Genomic DNA, 14,704 nt, shown 5'->3' with positions numbered 1-14,704 from the left:
TAATATTTATTTAGCACTAAAAATGTGTTGGGCACTAAGCATTTTACATTAGTACTGAATGTAATCCAAAGCTATAAGGTCTGCACTGTTAACAAATAAGAAAATTGAGATAGCAATACATTAAGTGCCTTGCCTAAGGTCTCATGTCTAGGGACCAGAAATCCTGCCCCTGCTGGGAAGAAAGGTGCAGAAGTTTCCTTTTTCCTTGTTGCCCAAGATAGCTGAGCACTGACATATGAGGACCCGAAGCTTCCAAAACTCCTGGAAAAGTGAAACCTTCATTTATCTGACCCATTTCTCCTGCTGCTCCCTCTGAAGGTTAATATTTTACCAATTTGGGGTTATCACATCCGTCTTATAGGCATCAGTACATTTTATTCTTCCCTCTCCTCCTCGTCCTCTGCCTCCCTTTGAGCCTTTAATTTTGCTACTTTTTCATTCTTCATCTATTTTCTGCCTCTCTGCTTCCTTCTTCCCTTCATTTCTATCTTTTGAGATCAGGTGGGGAACAAGAAAAACAAATATATGAAGGGAAAGGAAGAAGCTGGTGTAAGGGAGATAGATTGTTTAAAATCTAAGTTTCTGAGGTCATAATTAATTCAGTGTTTCATTCCCGCTTAGTCCTTGCCTTTTCTTTTTTTTTTTAACTCCACAGAGGTCCTATAGCCCAGAGAGATCAAAATGATGTAGTTCCAAACACTCAGGAGTCCATGGGAAACCTCCACTGCTATCCAGAAATATCTTCTGTACCCATTGTTTCTTGTTTGCCCCTCTCCCAGTGGAAAGTTTCCTTCCTCCTGTTGAAAAAGATCCGTGGCCTCTGCCTCTGTCCTAGATCTGATTTCCCCACTTTCAGCTGCACATTCCCTCCTCTCTGCACTTTCAGACTCTCCCATGCAGTGATAAACATGCTCAATTCTTCTGCCTTAAATCATACAAATGCTCCTGGCAGATTATTTGTTGGCTAAATCAACACCTTTCTCAATCCCCTCTTTGCTTACCTAAACTCCACTATAGAGGCTAGAAGAGCTAAATATTTTTTTCAGACTCCTTTGCTCCTAGCCTCCATGCAACACAGCAGCTATGGTCAATGAGATGTAATCAGAAGTCTGCTGAGGGCTTTTGGGAAAACCTTTTCTGATAAAAGGCACAGATGTTGCTGGTGCTACCCACCCTTCTTCCTGCTTTGAATGCAGATATTTAACCTGAAGTATGGGAGCCATCCTGTGACTTGATGAAAAAGTCATGACACTCAAGGCACTGAATTATTTTGCCTTTGAAATAATGCCAAGCACCTCCAGATTAGTTATGGGAGAAAAATAAATCCCTGTTTGCTTGCAAGTCATTGTTATTTGGGCTTTCTGTTATTTGTAGCCAAAAGCTTTCCCTCTCTCAACCACAGTCTCCTAGTTACCTTCCTAAATGTCTCCTTTGTCAATCAAGCTATTAAGTCCTTTTCAACCTTTAACTCACTCTTCAACCCACTAAAAGTTAGAGATTATCAAAAACCAAAGGCCATTTTCTATTTTTACCTTATGGTAGCATTTGAAAATCTGTCTCTATGCTAAAATTCTTTTACTTCTATGCCACCACCTTCTCCTGATTTTTCTGTGTTTTTTTTTTTTGCCTGTTTTTTCTCCTCAGCTTCTACTAATTTGATATTTCCCACCTGTGTGTGCTAAGTCATGTCTGACTCTTTATGACCCCATGGACTGTAGCCCACCAGGCTCCTCAGTCCACGGGGATTCTCCAGGCAAGAATACTGAAGTGGGTTGCCGTGCCCTCCTCCAGGGGATCTTTCCAACCCAGGGATCAAACTCAGGTCTCCCTCATTGCAGGCGGATTCTTTAACAGCAGAGCTACCAGCAAAGCTTCTTAGTTTAGCCTTCCACTCATTGCATTTAAAGACAGTACTCCCAGAATACCCTTTCATCACCACCTTTCTACTTATTCAACTGCCTATCAGTAATCTTCATTTGGATACCACTCACTCATAAAATGCCCCCAGAGCAAACTCATCATTGCCCCACAAAGTCAGTCAACCTTTTTTGTTAATTATGGCAGCCATCCACCTAAATAAATCTGAGTGCTCACACTTAACTGATTACCACTATACCTAGATTCTGCCTTATCATTGCTTGAATTCTTCCTCTTCTCTCCCATCCCACTGCTAGTTTCTTAGTTTAGCCCTAGGAAAACAAAGACTATCTTTTTCAGTTTGATTTCCTAATCACATTTATCACCTATAAATGAAATTGCTTTAACTACTCTCATAACTATAGATCTATAAAATCTCTCCCTATGACTGTTTTGAATATTTTATGAGTTGTAAAGATTTTGTTAGTAACATCAGATTTTCATGTCTGTTAGTGTTTAGCTTCCTCTCCTTTCCACTTTGATAGTTAAAAGTACAATCCAAAGATGTGTTTGAATCCTATGTACTCTAAGACTATATTTGTTATATTGTTTTCTAAATAATTAGCTTATTAACAATAGTTTAATGACTGTTATTGGAGAATTAAAACAGCATGCTATTGTATTAAGATCTGTACAATTATTCTGTCATCTGGTAGCAACCAGCTAATATTTCAGAGGAGAAAATAAAAGGGTATAGAGGAGGACATGAAACAATCATAGAAGTTGGTGGAGGTACAAAATTTTGACTGAACAGATTCAGAGAAACCAGATTGTGGAATAGGAGCATCTAGATAACATATATAAGATGGTGAAAAATCAAGGATTTTCAAGCATTCATTATATTTATGGGATTGTAGCATTTTAGAGCTTATAGCAATCTTGGAGCCTTCTAAATCTAAAAATCCCTCATTTACCAAATAAGGACACTGGGACCTGGTGAAAGTAAGTGACCTGTCCAAGTTAGTAGCAGATCAGGACTACATACCAGGTCTTTGGGCTGTCCAGTTAAGCACTCTCACATTTTCTCTCCAGTGTGAAGTCTCTGATGTCCAAAGGAGAATCTGCAGTATAATACAATAGAACTTATCTTCAGCATGAATCCTCACTGCTTAGAACATTAGTTATTTAAACGTTCTGGTATAAAGTAAGTTTTACTTTCTGAATCAAGATTTCTCTCCATTTTTATGTGGTTTCTCTGCAGTGGTCTGTATTTTCTGACATGGTATGTTATACTTCAACTAAAAAATTACTGGACTCATTACATTTATTAAGTTTCTATATTACATGACTTATCTGATTACCACTGAAGAGTTAATCATGATGAAGGGTCCCATGTTTTCCTCACGTATGAGTTCTCTGATGCCGTGTAAGATTTGTACTCCGACTGAAGGCTTTTCCACATTCATTACACTGATAGGGTTTCTCTCCTGTATGAGTTCTCTGGTGCACTATAAGGGATGAATTCTTAATGAAGGCTTTTCCACACTGATCACATTCATAGGGCTTCTCACCAGTATGAATTCTTTGATGCTCAATAAGGTATGCACTCTGGCTGAAGGCCTTTCCACATTCACTGCATTCATAAGGCTTCTCTCCAGTATGAATAACCTGATGTACAGTAAGGGATGATCGCCCAGTGAAATGTTTTCCACATACCATACACTCATAAGGTTTCTCTCCAGTATGAATTCTCCGATGTTGAGTAAGAGATGAATTCTTACTGAAAGCTTTCCCACACTGATTACATTCAAAAGGTTTTACTCCAGAATGAAGTCTCTGATGCTCTATAAGGTACGTACTTTGGCTAAAGGATTTCCCACATTTGTTACATTTGTAGGGTTTTTCTCCAGTATGATTTCGCTGATGCAGGGTAAGAGCTGAGCTCTTACTAAAGGCTTTTCCACATTCACTACACTCATAGGGTTTTTCTCCAGTATGACTTCTCTGATGTACAGTAAGATGCATACTTTGACTGAAGGCTTTTCCACATTCATTACATTCATAGGGTTTTTCTCCTGTGTGAGTTCTTTGATGCACTGTGAGATTCATACTTTGGGTAAAAGCTTTACCACATTCATTACATTTGTAGGGTTTCTCTCCAGTATGAATCCTTTCATGTTGAATAAGGGATGAATTCTTGCGGAAAGCTTTTCCACACTCTTTACATTGATATGGTTTCTCTCCAGTATGAGTTCTTTGATGAACAGTAAGGTTCATGCTCTGACTGAAGGTTTTCCCACATTCATTACATTTGTAGGGTTTCTCTCCAGTATGAATTCTTTGATGTACAGTAAGTGAGGAACGTTCAATGAAGTGCTTCTCACATACATTACACTTATAGGGTTTCTCCCCCGTATGAATTCTCTGGTGCTTAAGAAGAGACGAACTCTGGCTGAAGGTTTTCCCACACTCATTACATTCATAGACTTTCTCTCCTGCAAATATTCTTTGAGTTTTAATTAATTCAGCATTTTGTTTGGTGTCTTTTCCATGTGAATTCCAGTTGTGAGGACTTTTCCCCACAGGAATAGTTTGTTGTATATCAATGATTGAACCCTGACTGGAACATCTTTCAAGTTCATTACCTCCACATGTCCTTCGCTCAGAGAGGGTTTCCTTATGGGTAATGTGCACTTGGCCCAAATGTCTATCCTGGTTTTCCTGTTGCCCCTCTAACCAATTATCAGGTTCCCAGGTTTCCCCTAAAGAAGAATGCCAGAGACCTTCCCTTTCCATTATTACCCCATAAGATAAATCTTCAGTAACTTGGGCTTCGTAGTTGACTCTTTTGTTTCAAGTCTTGGTCTTCCAGTCTGAAAAAAATAAAAATTCAAAATTGTTTCTATACTAGATTGAAAACTGTATAAGATGGGAATGAGAGAATGCAACTGAGAATAACTACATGGCACATTTGAGAGCTTCCAAAGATGTCCCTATAATTAGGAAGAGAATTGGAAGGGAGGGAAAGAACAGTGAGCCACCGATAACAGGGGAACTAGAAGCAGGGTAAGCAGAGCAAAGAGTGAGCCTATGCAGGAGGGACAGATACTGAAATCACCGACTGTTGGACAAAGGAAGATGGAACTAAGGGAAGATACACAGACAAGTTGGGATTAGGAGAGGCAGATCAATAAGCCATAGCACATTTACCAGCAGTTTCTTCTCTTCTGCAGGCTGGCTATAATTCTGATATTAAATCTTCATAAAACACAGTAGTGTGACATAGTGAAAAGACTGTTTACCCTGGAGGCAGACAAACTTGGGTTTAAACACTGGCTGTTAACGCTTAGCATCTTAAGTACTTACTTGTTTCTCTGAATCTGAGTTTTACAGATATAAAATGAGGATGCAAATAATCTCATAAGGACTAAGTAAATTAATGCATATAAACTACCCTTAGGGTACATACTTGGCTGGAAGATAAAGTATCAGAACATACTTGAAACTTAAACTGTCAAGGGAGGATGGCACAATCTCAAAGCTCCTCCCTTCTGCCCAAGGAGCCTGTGATTTTCTCACTCTGTTTAGGGAAGAGAATCCTAAAGGGCCCTACCCTTTCCTAAACACCCATTCCTTGAAGATAAGAACTAGTGGTAGAGGCAGGTAGGGAAGAATCTGTTGAATTGCTTGAAATGGAGCAGGAGGAAAGGCCTTGTAACCATTCAGCCTTTGTTTTCACTGATCCCATTTCTTATCCCAGATAAAATGGCCTGGAAGCAATGAGAGGCAGAGGACAGGAAACTACAGTCTGAGAATCCACTTGTCAGGTTGATCAAAATTACCAGAGCAGAGATAACAGTGAACCAACAGATCAAAGGCCTATGGGCAGGAGGCTTTACTGTGAAAGCAAAAGATATGCATGAACTGGACTTTATCCTTCTAATCTGACCCAGTTACACAGAAGAGAAAAAGTGGAAAGCCAAGCAGGGTCCACCTGTAAAACAAACACACCACCAAGTAACCTCAAAGAAGGCCTATCCAGTCAAGTGTGAAGTACCAACAAGTGCCACCCAGTAAACAACACAGAGGACATGGGGTATATATTCACACTCTTAGACAAATACAAAGTCCAGAGAGACAAAACTATTGAAAAGAAACTGACACACAGAAAATAAAAAATTTGGAAACTAGGCAGAAGTTCAAGAAATGTTTAATAAAAGTAGGAGAACAAGGGGGGAGCATAAAAATCAAATGGGAGAATAAACATTAGAAGACTAAATGGTCTCAAGCATCAGAAGACTAAAAAAAAAACCCCAAAAACTTACATACTAGAGAAGGTATTTGTAACACATGACTCAATGACAACACCCAGCAAATGGTACAGGTCTCAAGAGACTCAGGGACCTCTGAAGTGGTTTCGCCCCAAGGTGACACTCATAAAACAAGTCTTTGCAGCCTGATCCTTACCTGGGAAGATGCACCCAGAATGTTCTTTTGTCATCAGCTTCAGTTCTCAACCCAGCTGAGAAATCACATTTGGTTTGGAAAGCTGATGTCCTGCTTAGGAAGAAAAACACTACATTTGAGTTCTGAACTGAGCATAAAAATCACTCCCAGCATGTCTTATCCCTTCCTCTTCAGGGCTTCTGAGAGTATGTGGCTTCTGAGATTTCCCATTTTTCCATTCTCTACAGAAAAGACCTTTCACCTTGAGAGGACACCAAGGAACTACCCTAAAATAATGTCCTGTAGTATCAGGATGTCAAGTACAAATTCAAAAATTCCAGAGGCTGTACAAGCTGTCAGTGGTAGGAAAGATGGTAACAGGTAGGTTTTGAGTTACAAGAAGTCCTTACCCAGTGAAACCAGGTTCCTATAGTTTCTGAGCATCACTTTCCCATACAGGTTCCTCTGAGGAGAATCTAGATGGACCTGCTCCTCCCAGGTGAAGTCCACAGACACATCCTTGAATCCTGAAACTATAAATTCCTGCTTAAAAAAGAATTATGCCAATAACACCTCTGAGGGAAGTAAAACAAAAATAACAAAAAACAAGCAGCATTAGACAGGATAGGATAAAGAAGAGATCTGTGAGAGAAAATGTTACCTTCCAAAAGAAACTGAACATCTGCAACAAAAACAGACATTATTATGAAACAATCAGGGACAGACATAAGGAAAAATAGGGAAAGATATTGAAGGCTGCTCTAGATTAGCAGTGGAGAAGAGTAGATGGTATTCTGGTTGTACCTTTTTACCCCACTGATGAAAGGATGGATTCCCCACCCTAAATAGCACAAGATGACCAAATACATGACACACAGCACTGGACAGAAGAGAATGACAGCAGTTATTAGTCACATAATCTCACAACCTGGGGGAGGACACTTCACACCAGGCAAGACCATTTGGTGGTCATACTCAGAAACAGTGAGCCAGCATGGGCTGTGGGCGGCAGGCTTTGTACTGACAGGAGGGCGATGTGACCCTTGGCTACCATGGGAAGATATGATTGGCTTCTTTAAACATTTTCGAGCTGGTAGGAAGATAAAAAAACCATAAGGTTGAGGATTAGTACAAGTGTACCTGGCCAGACTGACAAGAGCCAGTTGGATGGGGAGCCCTTCCCACTAGGTGGGAGCATATCCAGTGAGAGCAGGGGAACTCACAGCTAGGCCTCTGGAGCTCCCTAAGGTTCAAAGTTGTAGAGACAGCACATGGAATTTTAGGCTTTACAATAACTGGGTGGAAACTCCAGTTAATGGGGGGAGAGCATGTATAAATAGGATAAATCTAGAATGTGGCTGGTCTGTGAGACAACCAGCAAAACACCCAGCTTGACTTGAAAATGGCATTTCAAACTTACAAGCCCATTTGGGCCTTGTTTTCCATCTCTTAGACGAGGAAATAAAACTCTGTAAGAAATCACTATGTTTGATAAGTGTGATGGTTAATTTCACATGTCAGCTTGACTGGGCTAAGGTATGATCTGAGAGTTGGTAAAGCATTATTTCTGGGTATTTCTGTGAGAGTGCTCCCATTTGAATAGGTAGATTGAGTTAACAAAAAGGGGGAAGGGCATCATCCAATCCACTGAGGGCCCACACAGAACAAAAAAGCTGAAGAAAGGTGAATTTGCTCTCTCTGCTTGAGCTGAGATAGCTATCTTCTCCAGCCCTTAAACACAGCTCTCTTAGTTCTTGAGCCTTCAGACTCAGACCAGGACTTAGACCATCAGTTGCTTGATCTCACACCCCTTGGTCTGGAGTGGGACAGCAGCACTGGCTTTCTTGGGCCCTCTGCAGCTGCAGATGGAAGGTCATGGGAACGCTTCATCCTCCATAACTGTGTGAGCCAACTCCTCATAACCTCTCTGTATATCGACATATATCCTATTGGTTCTCTTTCTCTGGAGAACCCTAACTAATACAAGAGCGAACACTAACTGAGTGGCAGTCACTCTAAATGATAACTCACCTTGTACTCAGTTTTGTACCAAGAGGAGATTCATATGCCTCAGCTCATTTAACCCAAAGGACAACCTGCCAAAGTGATACAATTAAAGTCATCAATTTACCAATGAGGAATCTGAGGATCAAAACGTTAGTACATTCAAGTCATACAGCTTGAACCCAAGGCCATCCAACTCCTCATGTTGTGAGAAGGCGGCCAAGAAAAGATCCCCGCAACTCTCAGCAATCGTAAGAGCGAGAGAAAGACAGAAAGGGAGATGGAAGGCGACTCAGGACTGAAACTTGGGGGGAAAGGGGTTTCAAGGAAGAGGGGCTAGTCAACACTATCAGAAGTCAGGTAGGTCGAATGGCATAATGGTTGAAAAGAATGTCTGATTTGAAAATTAGCTAATTTCAGAAGAATGATGAAGGAAGAAGCCAGCTTACCGTGGATAAAAGAATAAATGGAAGATGAGGAATCAGAAGCAGCCAGATGAAATTATTTCAAACATTTTGTGAAGATGAGGAAAAAAAAACCAAAAGACTGTATGAGAAGAAGTAAGGAATAAGTTGTGGAAATAAAGCAATGGAAAAGTTTCATTTAAGGACAGACAGCACTGTAATATGTGAATAGGCAAAAGAGAGAAAAGGACTGATGAGTTCAGAGATGGAATGAAACCAATTTCCAAGCAATCTGGATATTTTACATCCTACTGGCTATGAACTCTAGAAAAAGTGTCAACCCTGAGGCACAGTTTACTATATTTCTACCTCGTTATTTATTTTCTCCTAGTACTTTTAAATCAACATATCAAAATAACAAAAACATGTTAAAATTTGTTGACAAATATTGTTGAGAAAAGTAAAAGTAGCTACTCGTTCTTCAGTCGCCAGGTCACGTCGGACTCTTCGCGAACCATGGGCTGTAACACGCCTGGCTTCCCTGTCCTTCACCATCTCCCAGAGTTCGCCCAAGTTCATGTCCACTGAATCAGTGATACCATCCAACCATCTTATCCTCTGTCACCAAAAGTAGCTACTCGTTCTTCAGTCGCCAGGTCACGTCGGACTCTTCGCAAACCCATGGACTGTAACACGCCTGGCTTCCCTGTCCTTCACCATCTCCCAGAGTTCGCCCAAGTTCATGTCCACTGAATCAGTGATACCATCCAACCATCTTATCCTCTGTCACCAAAAGTAGCTACTTGTTCTTCAGTCGCCAGGTCACGTCGGACTCTTCGCAAACCCATGGGCTGTAACACGCCTGGCTTCCCTGTCCTTCACCATCTCCCAGAGTTCGCCCAAGTTCATGTCCACTGAATCAGTGATACCATCCAACCATCTTATCCTCTGTCACCAAAAGTAGCTACTAGTAGTATAGAAATGCATGGCAGAAATTCCATTTTATGAAAGGAAAAAAAGAAATGAGAAAAATCATCAGTTTGAAAAATGTTCTAAAGAAAGGGGATGAAACAAGGAAGCATGATAATGATAAATCATTAAATAACGAATGACTCAATACATGTATAACAACAAATGTAAATGGGTTGGTTTTATCTATTAAAAGAGAAAAGCAGTAAAATTGGCTTAAAATACAATTATATGGCACATACAAGAGACCCTGGAAAATTACATGGACAGAGGAGCCTGGCGGGCTATAGTCCAGGGGCTGCAAAGAGTCAGTTGCAACTGAGCGACTAACACATACATACATATAAGAGACACACATAAAATACAAACCAAAAAGTTTTAAAAAGTGGGGCTGCTAGAGAAAAGCCATGAGCTTCCCAGGTGGCTCAGTGGTAAAGAATCTGCCTGTAGTGCAGGACATACAGGAGATGCAGGTTCAACCTCTGGATCGGAAAGATCCCCTGGAGGAGGAAATGGCGACCTACTCCAGTATTCCTGCTTAGAGAATCCTATGGACAGAGGAGCCTGGTGGGCTACATACAGTCCATGGGGTAACAAAGAGTCAGACATGACTGACCAACTGAGCACACACACGCACAGACAAGATACAGCAGGCAAAAGCAAATAAAAAACAGGGATGAGACCATATCAATAACAGATAAGGTAGAATATATGTGGAAATAAAATATAAGCCCCTTTGTGAAAAAGGTAATAGATCATATATATGATACCCTCTTTCTGGGCTTCCCTGGTGGTCCAGTGGTTAAGAATCCACCTATCAATGCAGGGGACACGGGTTCAGTCCTTGGTCCAGAAAGGTTCTACGTGCCGTGGAGCATCTAAGCCCACAAGCTGTAACTACTGAGCCCAGGCACTGCAACTACTGAAGTCTGCGTGGCCTAGAGCCTGTGCTCTGCGACGAGAAGCCACCGTAAGGAGAAGCCCACGCCCCCCAACTAGACAGCAGACTGTGCCCACCACAACTAGAGAAAGCCACGTGCAGCCACAAAGACCCAATGCAGCCAAAAAATTAAAAAATAATAAAATTCATTAAAAAAAAAATGCGTTAAAAAGCAATAATAAATATGATACTCTCTTTCCAAAAAATTAGCCTACTTTCAATAAGTTAATAGGTGAGGTGAAGGTGAAGTCGCTCAGTCGTGTCTGACTCTTTGCGACCCCGTGGACTGTAACCTACTAGGCTTCTCCGTCCATGGGATTCTCCAGGCAAGAATACTGGAGTGGATTGCCATTTACTTCTCCAGGGGATTTTCCCGACCCAGGGATCGAACCCGGGTCTCCCGCATTGGAGGCAGACGCTTTAACCTCTGAGCCACCAGGGAATTTCCCAGTAAGTTAATAATATGGCAAAATTAAAAGCCCAAATTTAGACTCTGATGGGTTATATGTTGGTCTTCTCTACCTTCCTAGATTCTTCTCATTCCCTTAAGTGCAGAACCTACTACCCCCTCCACTCCTGCCACAGGCCTCAGAGCTTGTCCCTACTATAAAGCATACTATGGAACCCTGGGTAGATTAGTATAGAAAGCCATTTTAAAAAGCTGCTGCTGCTAAGTCACTTCAGTCGTGTCCAACTCCGTGTGACCCCATAGATGGCAGCCCACCAGGCTCCCCCGTCCCTGGGATTCTCCAGGCAAGAACACCATGTCCTTCTCCAGTGCATGAAAGTGAAAAGTGAAAGTGAAGTCGCTCAGTCGTGTCAGACCCTTAGCGACCCCATGAACTGCAGCCTACCAGGCTCCTCCGTCCATGGAATTTTCCAGGCAAGAGTACTGGAGTAGGGTGCCATTGCCTTTTCCATTTAAAAAGCTAAAGTGAAACTTAACTGTATCTGTCATAGAATGTATTTGTTGCTAATCTCTTAAGATGTTTTCTCCCTTTCTCCTTTCCACTTATTATAGGTTTTTTTCTCCCCAGCACTACATTAAGCTCATGGTAAATCATGGTATTTGAAATAAGCAGCTTCATGGGTTTATCTCCTTCATGCAGAGGTTTCCTCAAATATAAAACACAGAGGTTTTTGATATTGTTATTCTTTATAAAGGCCAAATATCAAATGGAATAAATAGGAATATTTTAATAATGAAAATGTTTTATAAAGAAGATACAATAGTGATAAAGTTTTAGACACCACAGTAGCACAATGTTTTCAGATGTACTTCTCAGCAACCCAGTGTCTTAATTTCTTTTAACCAAGTCATAACTCTGGTTAAATCACAATCACCATAGCAACAAAAATTGAAACACCTCGGAATACACTTACTAGGAATAAGCAAGATCCTCGTGATGAAAATTAACAAAAGCCATAATGAAAGACCTGAATAAAAGGAAAGGTAATTTTTTTTTACTCAATAGGAAGAATAAATATTGTAAAGATGGTAATCTTCCTCAAATTGATATAGTTAGTAAGCTCAAATCAAAACTGCATATTTTTTAATGGTTTCTGTTGAACTTGATAACAGTTAATAAAATTTGACTCTAAGGATAAATGTATACGAACAGTACAGTAACCAAAGGAGGTTGGGATGTTCTTTATAAACTAACAAAGTAAATTCTAAAACAAACAAAACAGAGTGGTACTACAGTAGAAATAGAGCAACAGAACAGAATTCAGCAAAATAAACTCAAGTGTGTATGTATATGTATCTAAATATGTTATATGTAAACATTTTATATACACGTATAAATTTAGTGTATTATCTAATTTAGTGTATCCAATTTAGTGTAAATTTAGGGAGTATCTCAAATCTTTCAAGAATAAGCAGAGTACTCAATATATTATTTCAATAGGTGTACAACAGTTTGAATGCCATCTCCTCAAACACGCCAACCCAGTTCTGCCTAACTAAAGCAGACACCGTGTCACACGCAGCCAGGCCACCCTGTTTGGTGACCACAGCATGTAACAACATCCTCAGTAGTATTTCTTCCTCTTCATTGCTGCCTTCTCTTTCTAGAAGAGAAAATCAAGGAGGAAAGGGCTTTGTCTGTTTCACTCACTACTACCTTCCCATCATCCAGAACATTGCTTAGCACATGGTAGGCAGGTGCTAAAAATATGTTTAATGAAAAGATGGATGATGAAATGCCTCACCACACATTAAATGAAATTAGAGTCCAACCTCACGTGTACAATAAATTCCAGATAGCTCAAGAAACTAAATTTAAAATGATAAAAACCAATAGAAAATGTAGAAAAGTATTTCTATAAACTTAGGCTACAGAAAACCTTTCATAGCAATAATTCCAAACACAAACAAAGGAAAAGAAATGTTAACTGTATAAAACTTTATTTGTAGCCTAAGATTACAAAAAAACTTAAAGCTGAATGACAGGGAACAAGAATGGCGATTTATGGCAAAGGACTAATATCCACTTCTTTAATATATAAACAACTCAACATAAAAATGGACAAAGGACACAAAAAGGCATCTTAAAAGGCTGGAAGAATGTACATCCACAGTCATTTTTGAAGATTTGAGACCTAGAAGTATATCTTATAACCTTATCACCTTAATTTTTTTTACAACTATATGCTTAATATTTATATTCAGAAAAAGAGGATTAAACTTAAAGGCAAATGCAAGTTATACTTGGGCAATTCACAGTCACGTAACTGGTTAATATAGGAAAGACGGAAATATTAGGAAAGATGAAAGAAGGAATACAGCTCTAACACTCCACTGATACATCCTAAATCAATCACTATACTCTTTGAAAGTGTCAAGGTCATCAAAGACCAAGACTGAGAAACTGTTCCAGATTCAGGGAGACTAAGGAGACAGGACATTTAGATGCCAGGTGAGAACTGGATTAGTTCCTAGATCAGATAAAGGACATTTGTGGCAAAACAGGACTAAGGTCGGCAGATCAGCTAACAGAATTGTACTAGTGTAAGGACATAAAACAGGGTCCTTAACTTTAGGAAACAAATACTTAAGTATTTAGAAATCAAACCAGTGATTGCCTGGGATGGGAGTTTCGTGTAGGAAGCAGGTGAAACCAGTGATTACCTGGGATGGGAGCTGTGGATAGGAAATAGGTGAGGATACTTTCTGGAGTGATGACAGCTTGACTGGGACACTGGTGATGTTGGTGCACAAATTCGTCAAAACTCAGTGAATTGTATGCTTTACCTGGGTTATTTTATGTACATGAGACCTGAAAAATAAAGTTGACTTAAAAATGTAGTTAGGACTATTAAACTAAATGGGCTTCCCTGATGGCTCAGCAGTAAAGAATCTGCCTGCAGGGCAGGAGTCACTGGAGACACAGGTTTAATCCCTGGGTCAAGAAGATCCCCTGGAGGAGGGCATGGCAACCCAATCCAGTATTCTTGCTTGGAGAACCCTATGAAACCTGGGAGGCTACAGTAGTCCTTAGGGTTGCAAAGAGTCAGATATGACTGAAGCAACTTAGCATGCAGCATGCATGCATTTTAACTAAATAAAATAAAATCAAGGCTATTGACAACCAAACTGAAGCCTTCATCAACTAAAATCTTCTGAGTGCTCCCCCACCTTAAATCTTCCTCCTTTCCAGAAATTCTCTGATAGTACCTATTTTTGTGAATTATGTTTCCTTTTAAAACTGAGCTTGATAACACTGAGGAGAGAAAACAGTACAAAGAGAAATCATGACAGTCAACGTTTGTCTTCATGAAGTCTTTAGACTGGCTCCTTTTATAAATAACCAAGTGACATATTCAAGAGACTCCTAACATATGACCTTATGACTAGAGAAAATACCACAAGTCCTTTAGGATCACAGACAAAGTTAACTATACCTAAACTTAAAAAGTAAAACAATAAAACACCTAAGAACTTAAGAGTTTCCTGGGTTCAATCCTCCTGATGTCTTACTTCCTTTTCCAGAGAAGCAACAACTTTAAGTTCTAGCAAAAACTAGTAGGATCCATTTCAAGCAATCTCTCACAGCAAAACTAGCCTAGGCTCCTTATGCCC

At 40.0% G+C, this 14,704-nt stretch overlaps 1 protein-coding gene across 3 annotated transcripts in view; it reads right to left on the bottom strand.

The window, feature by feature from the left end:
- LOC102176218 (zinc finger protein 2 homolog) overlaps positions 1-14,704 on the bottom strand; it is a 48,345-nt gene that overhangs the window by 22,920 nt on the left and 10,721 nt on the right. Inside the window, exons 3-7 of one of the 3 annotated variants that reach the window (XR_001918378.1) lie at positions 8,335-8,399; positions 6,714-7,393; positions 6,325-6,414; positions 4,660-4,730; positions 2,903-2,978 (exon numbers count right to left, since the gene is read on the bottom strand). Coding sequence is in view for 1 of the 3 variants with exons in the window: in XM_018051573.1 (XP_017907062.1) it covers positions 3,259-4,653 (1,395 nt within the window). In the remaining 2 variants the exon portion in view is untranslated. Of the gene's footprint in view, positions 1-634; positions 4,731-5,067; positions 5,161-6,324; positions 6,415-6,713; positions 7,394-8,334; positions 8,400-14,704 lie in introns of those variants that run through there. The other 2 variants (XM_018051570.1, XM_018051573.1) reach the window with 2 other exon arrangements.

This window comes from Capra hircus, chromosome 7, assembly GCF_001704415.2.
Source record: "Capra hircus breed San Clemente chromosome 7, ASM170441v1, whole genome shotgun sequence".
Lineage (NCBI taxonomy): Eukaryota > Metazoa > Chordata > Mammalia > Artiodactyla > Bovidae > Capra > Capra hircus.
Note: the sequence above shows the minus strand (reverse complement) of the source record. Positions and strands in the feature narration are given on the sequence as shown.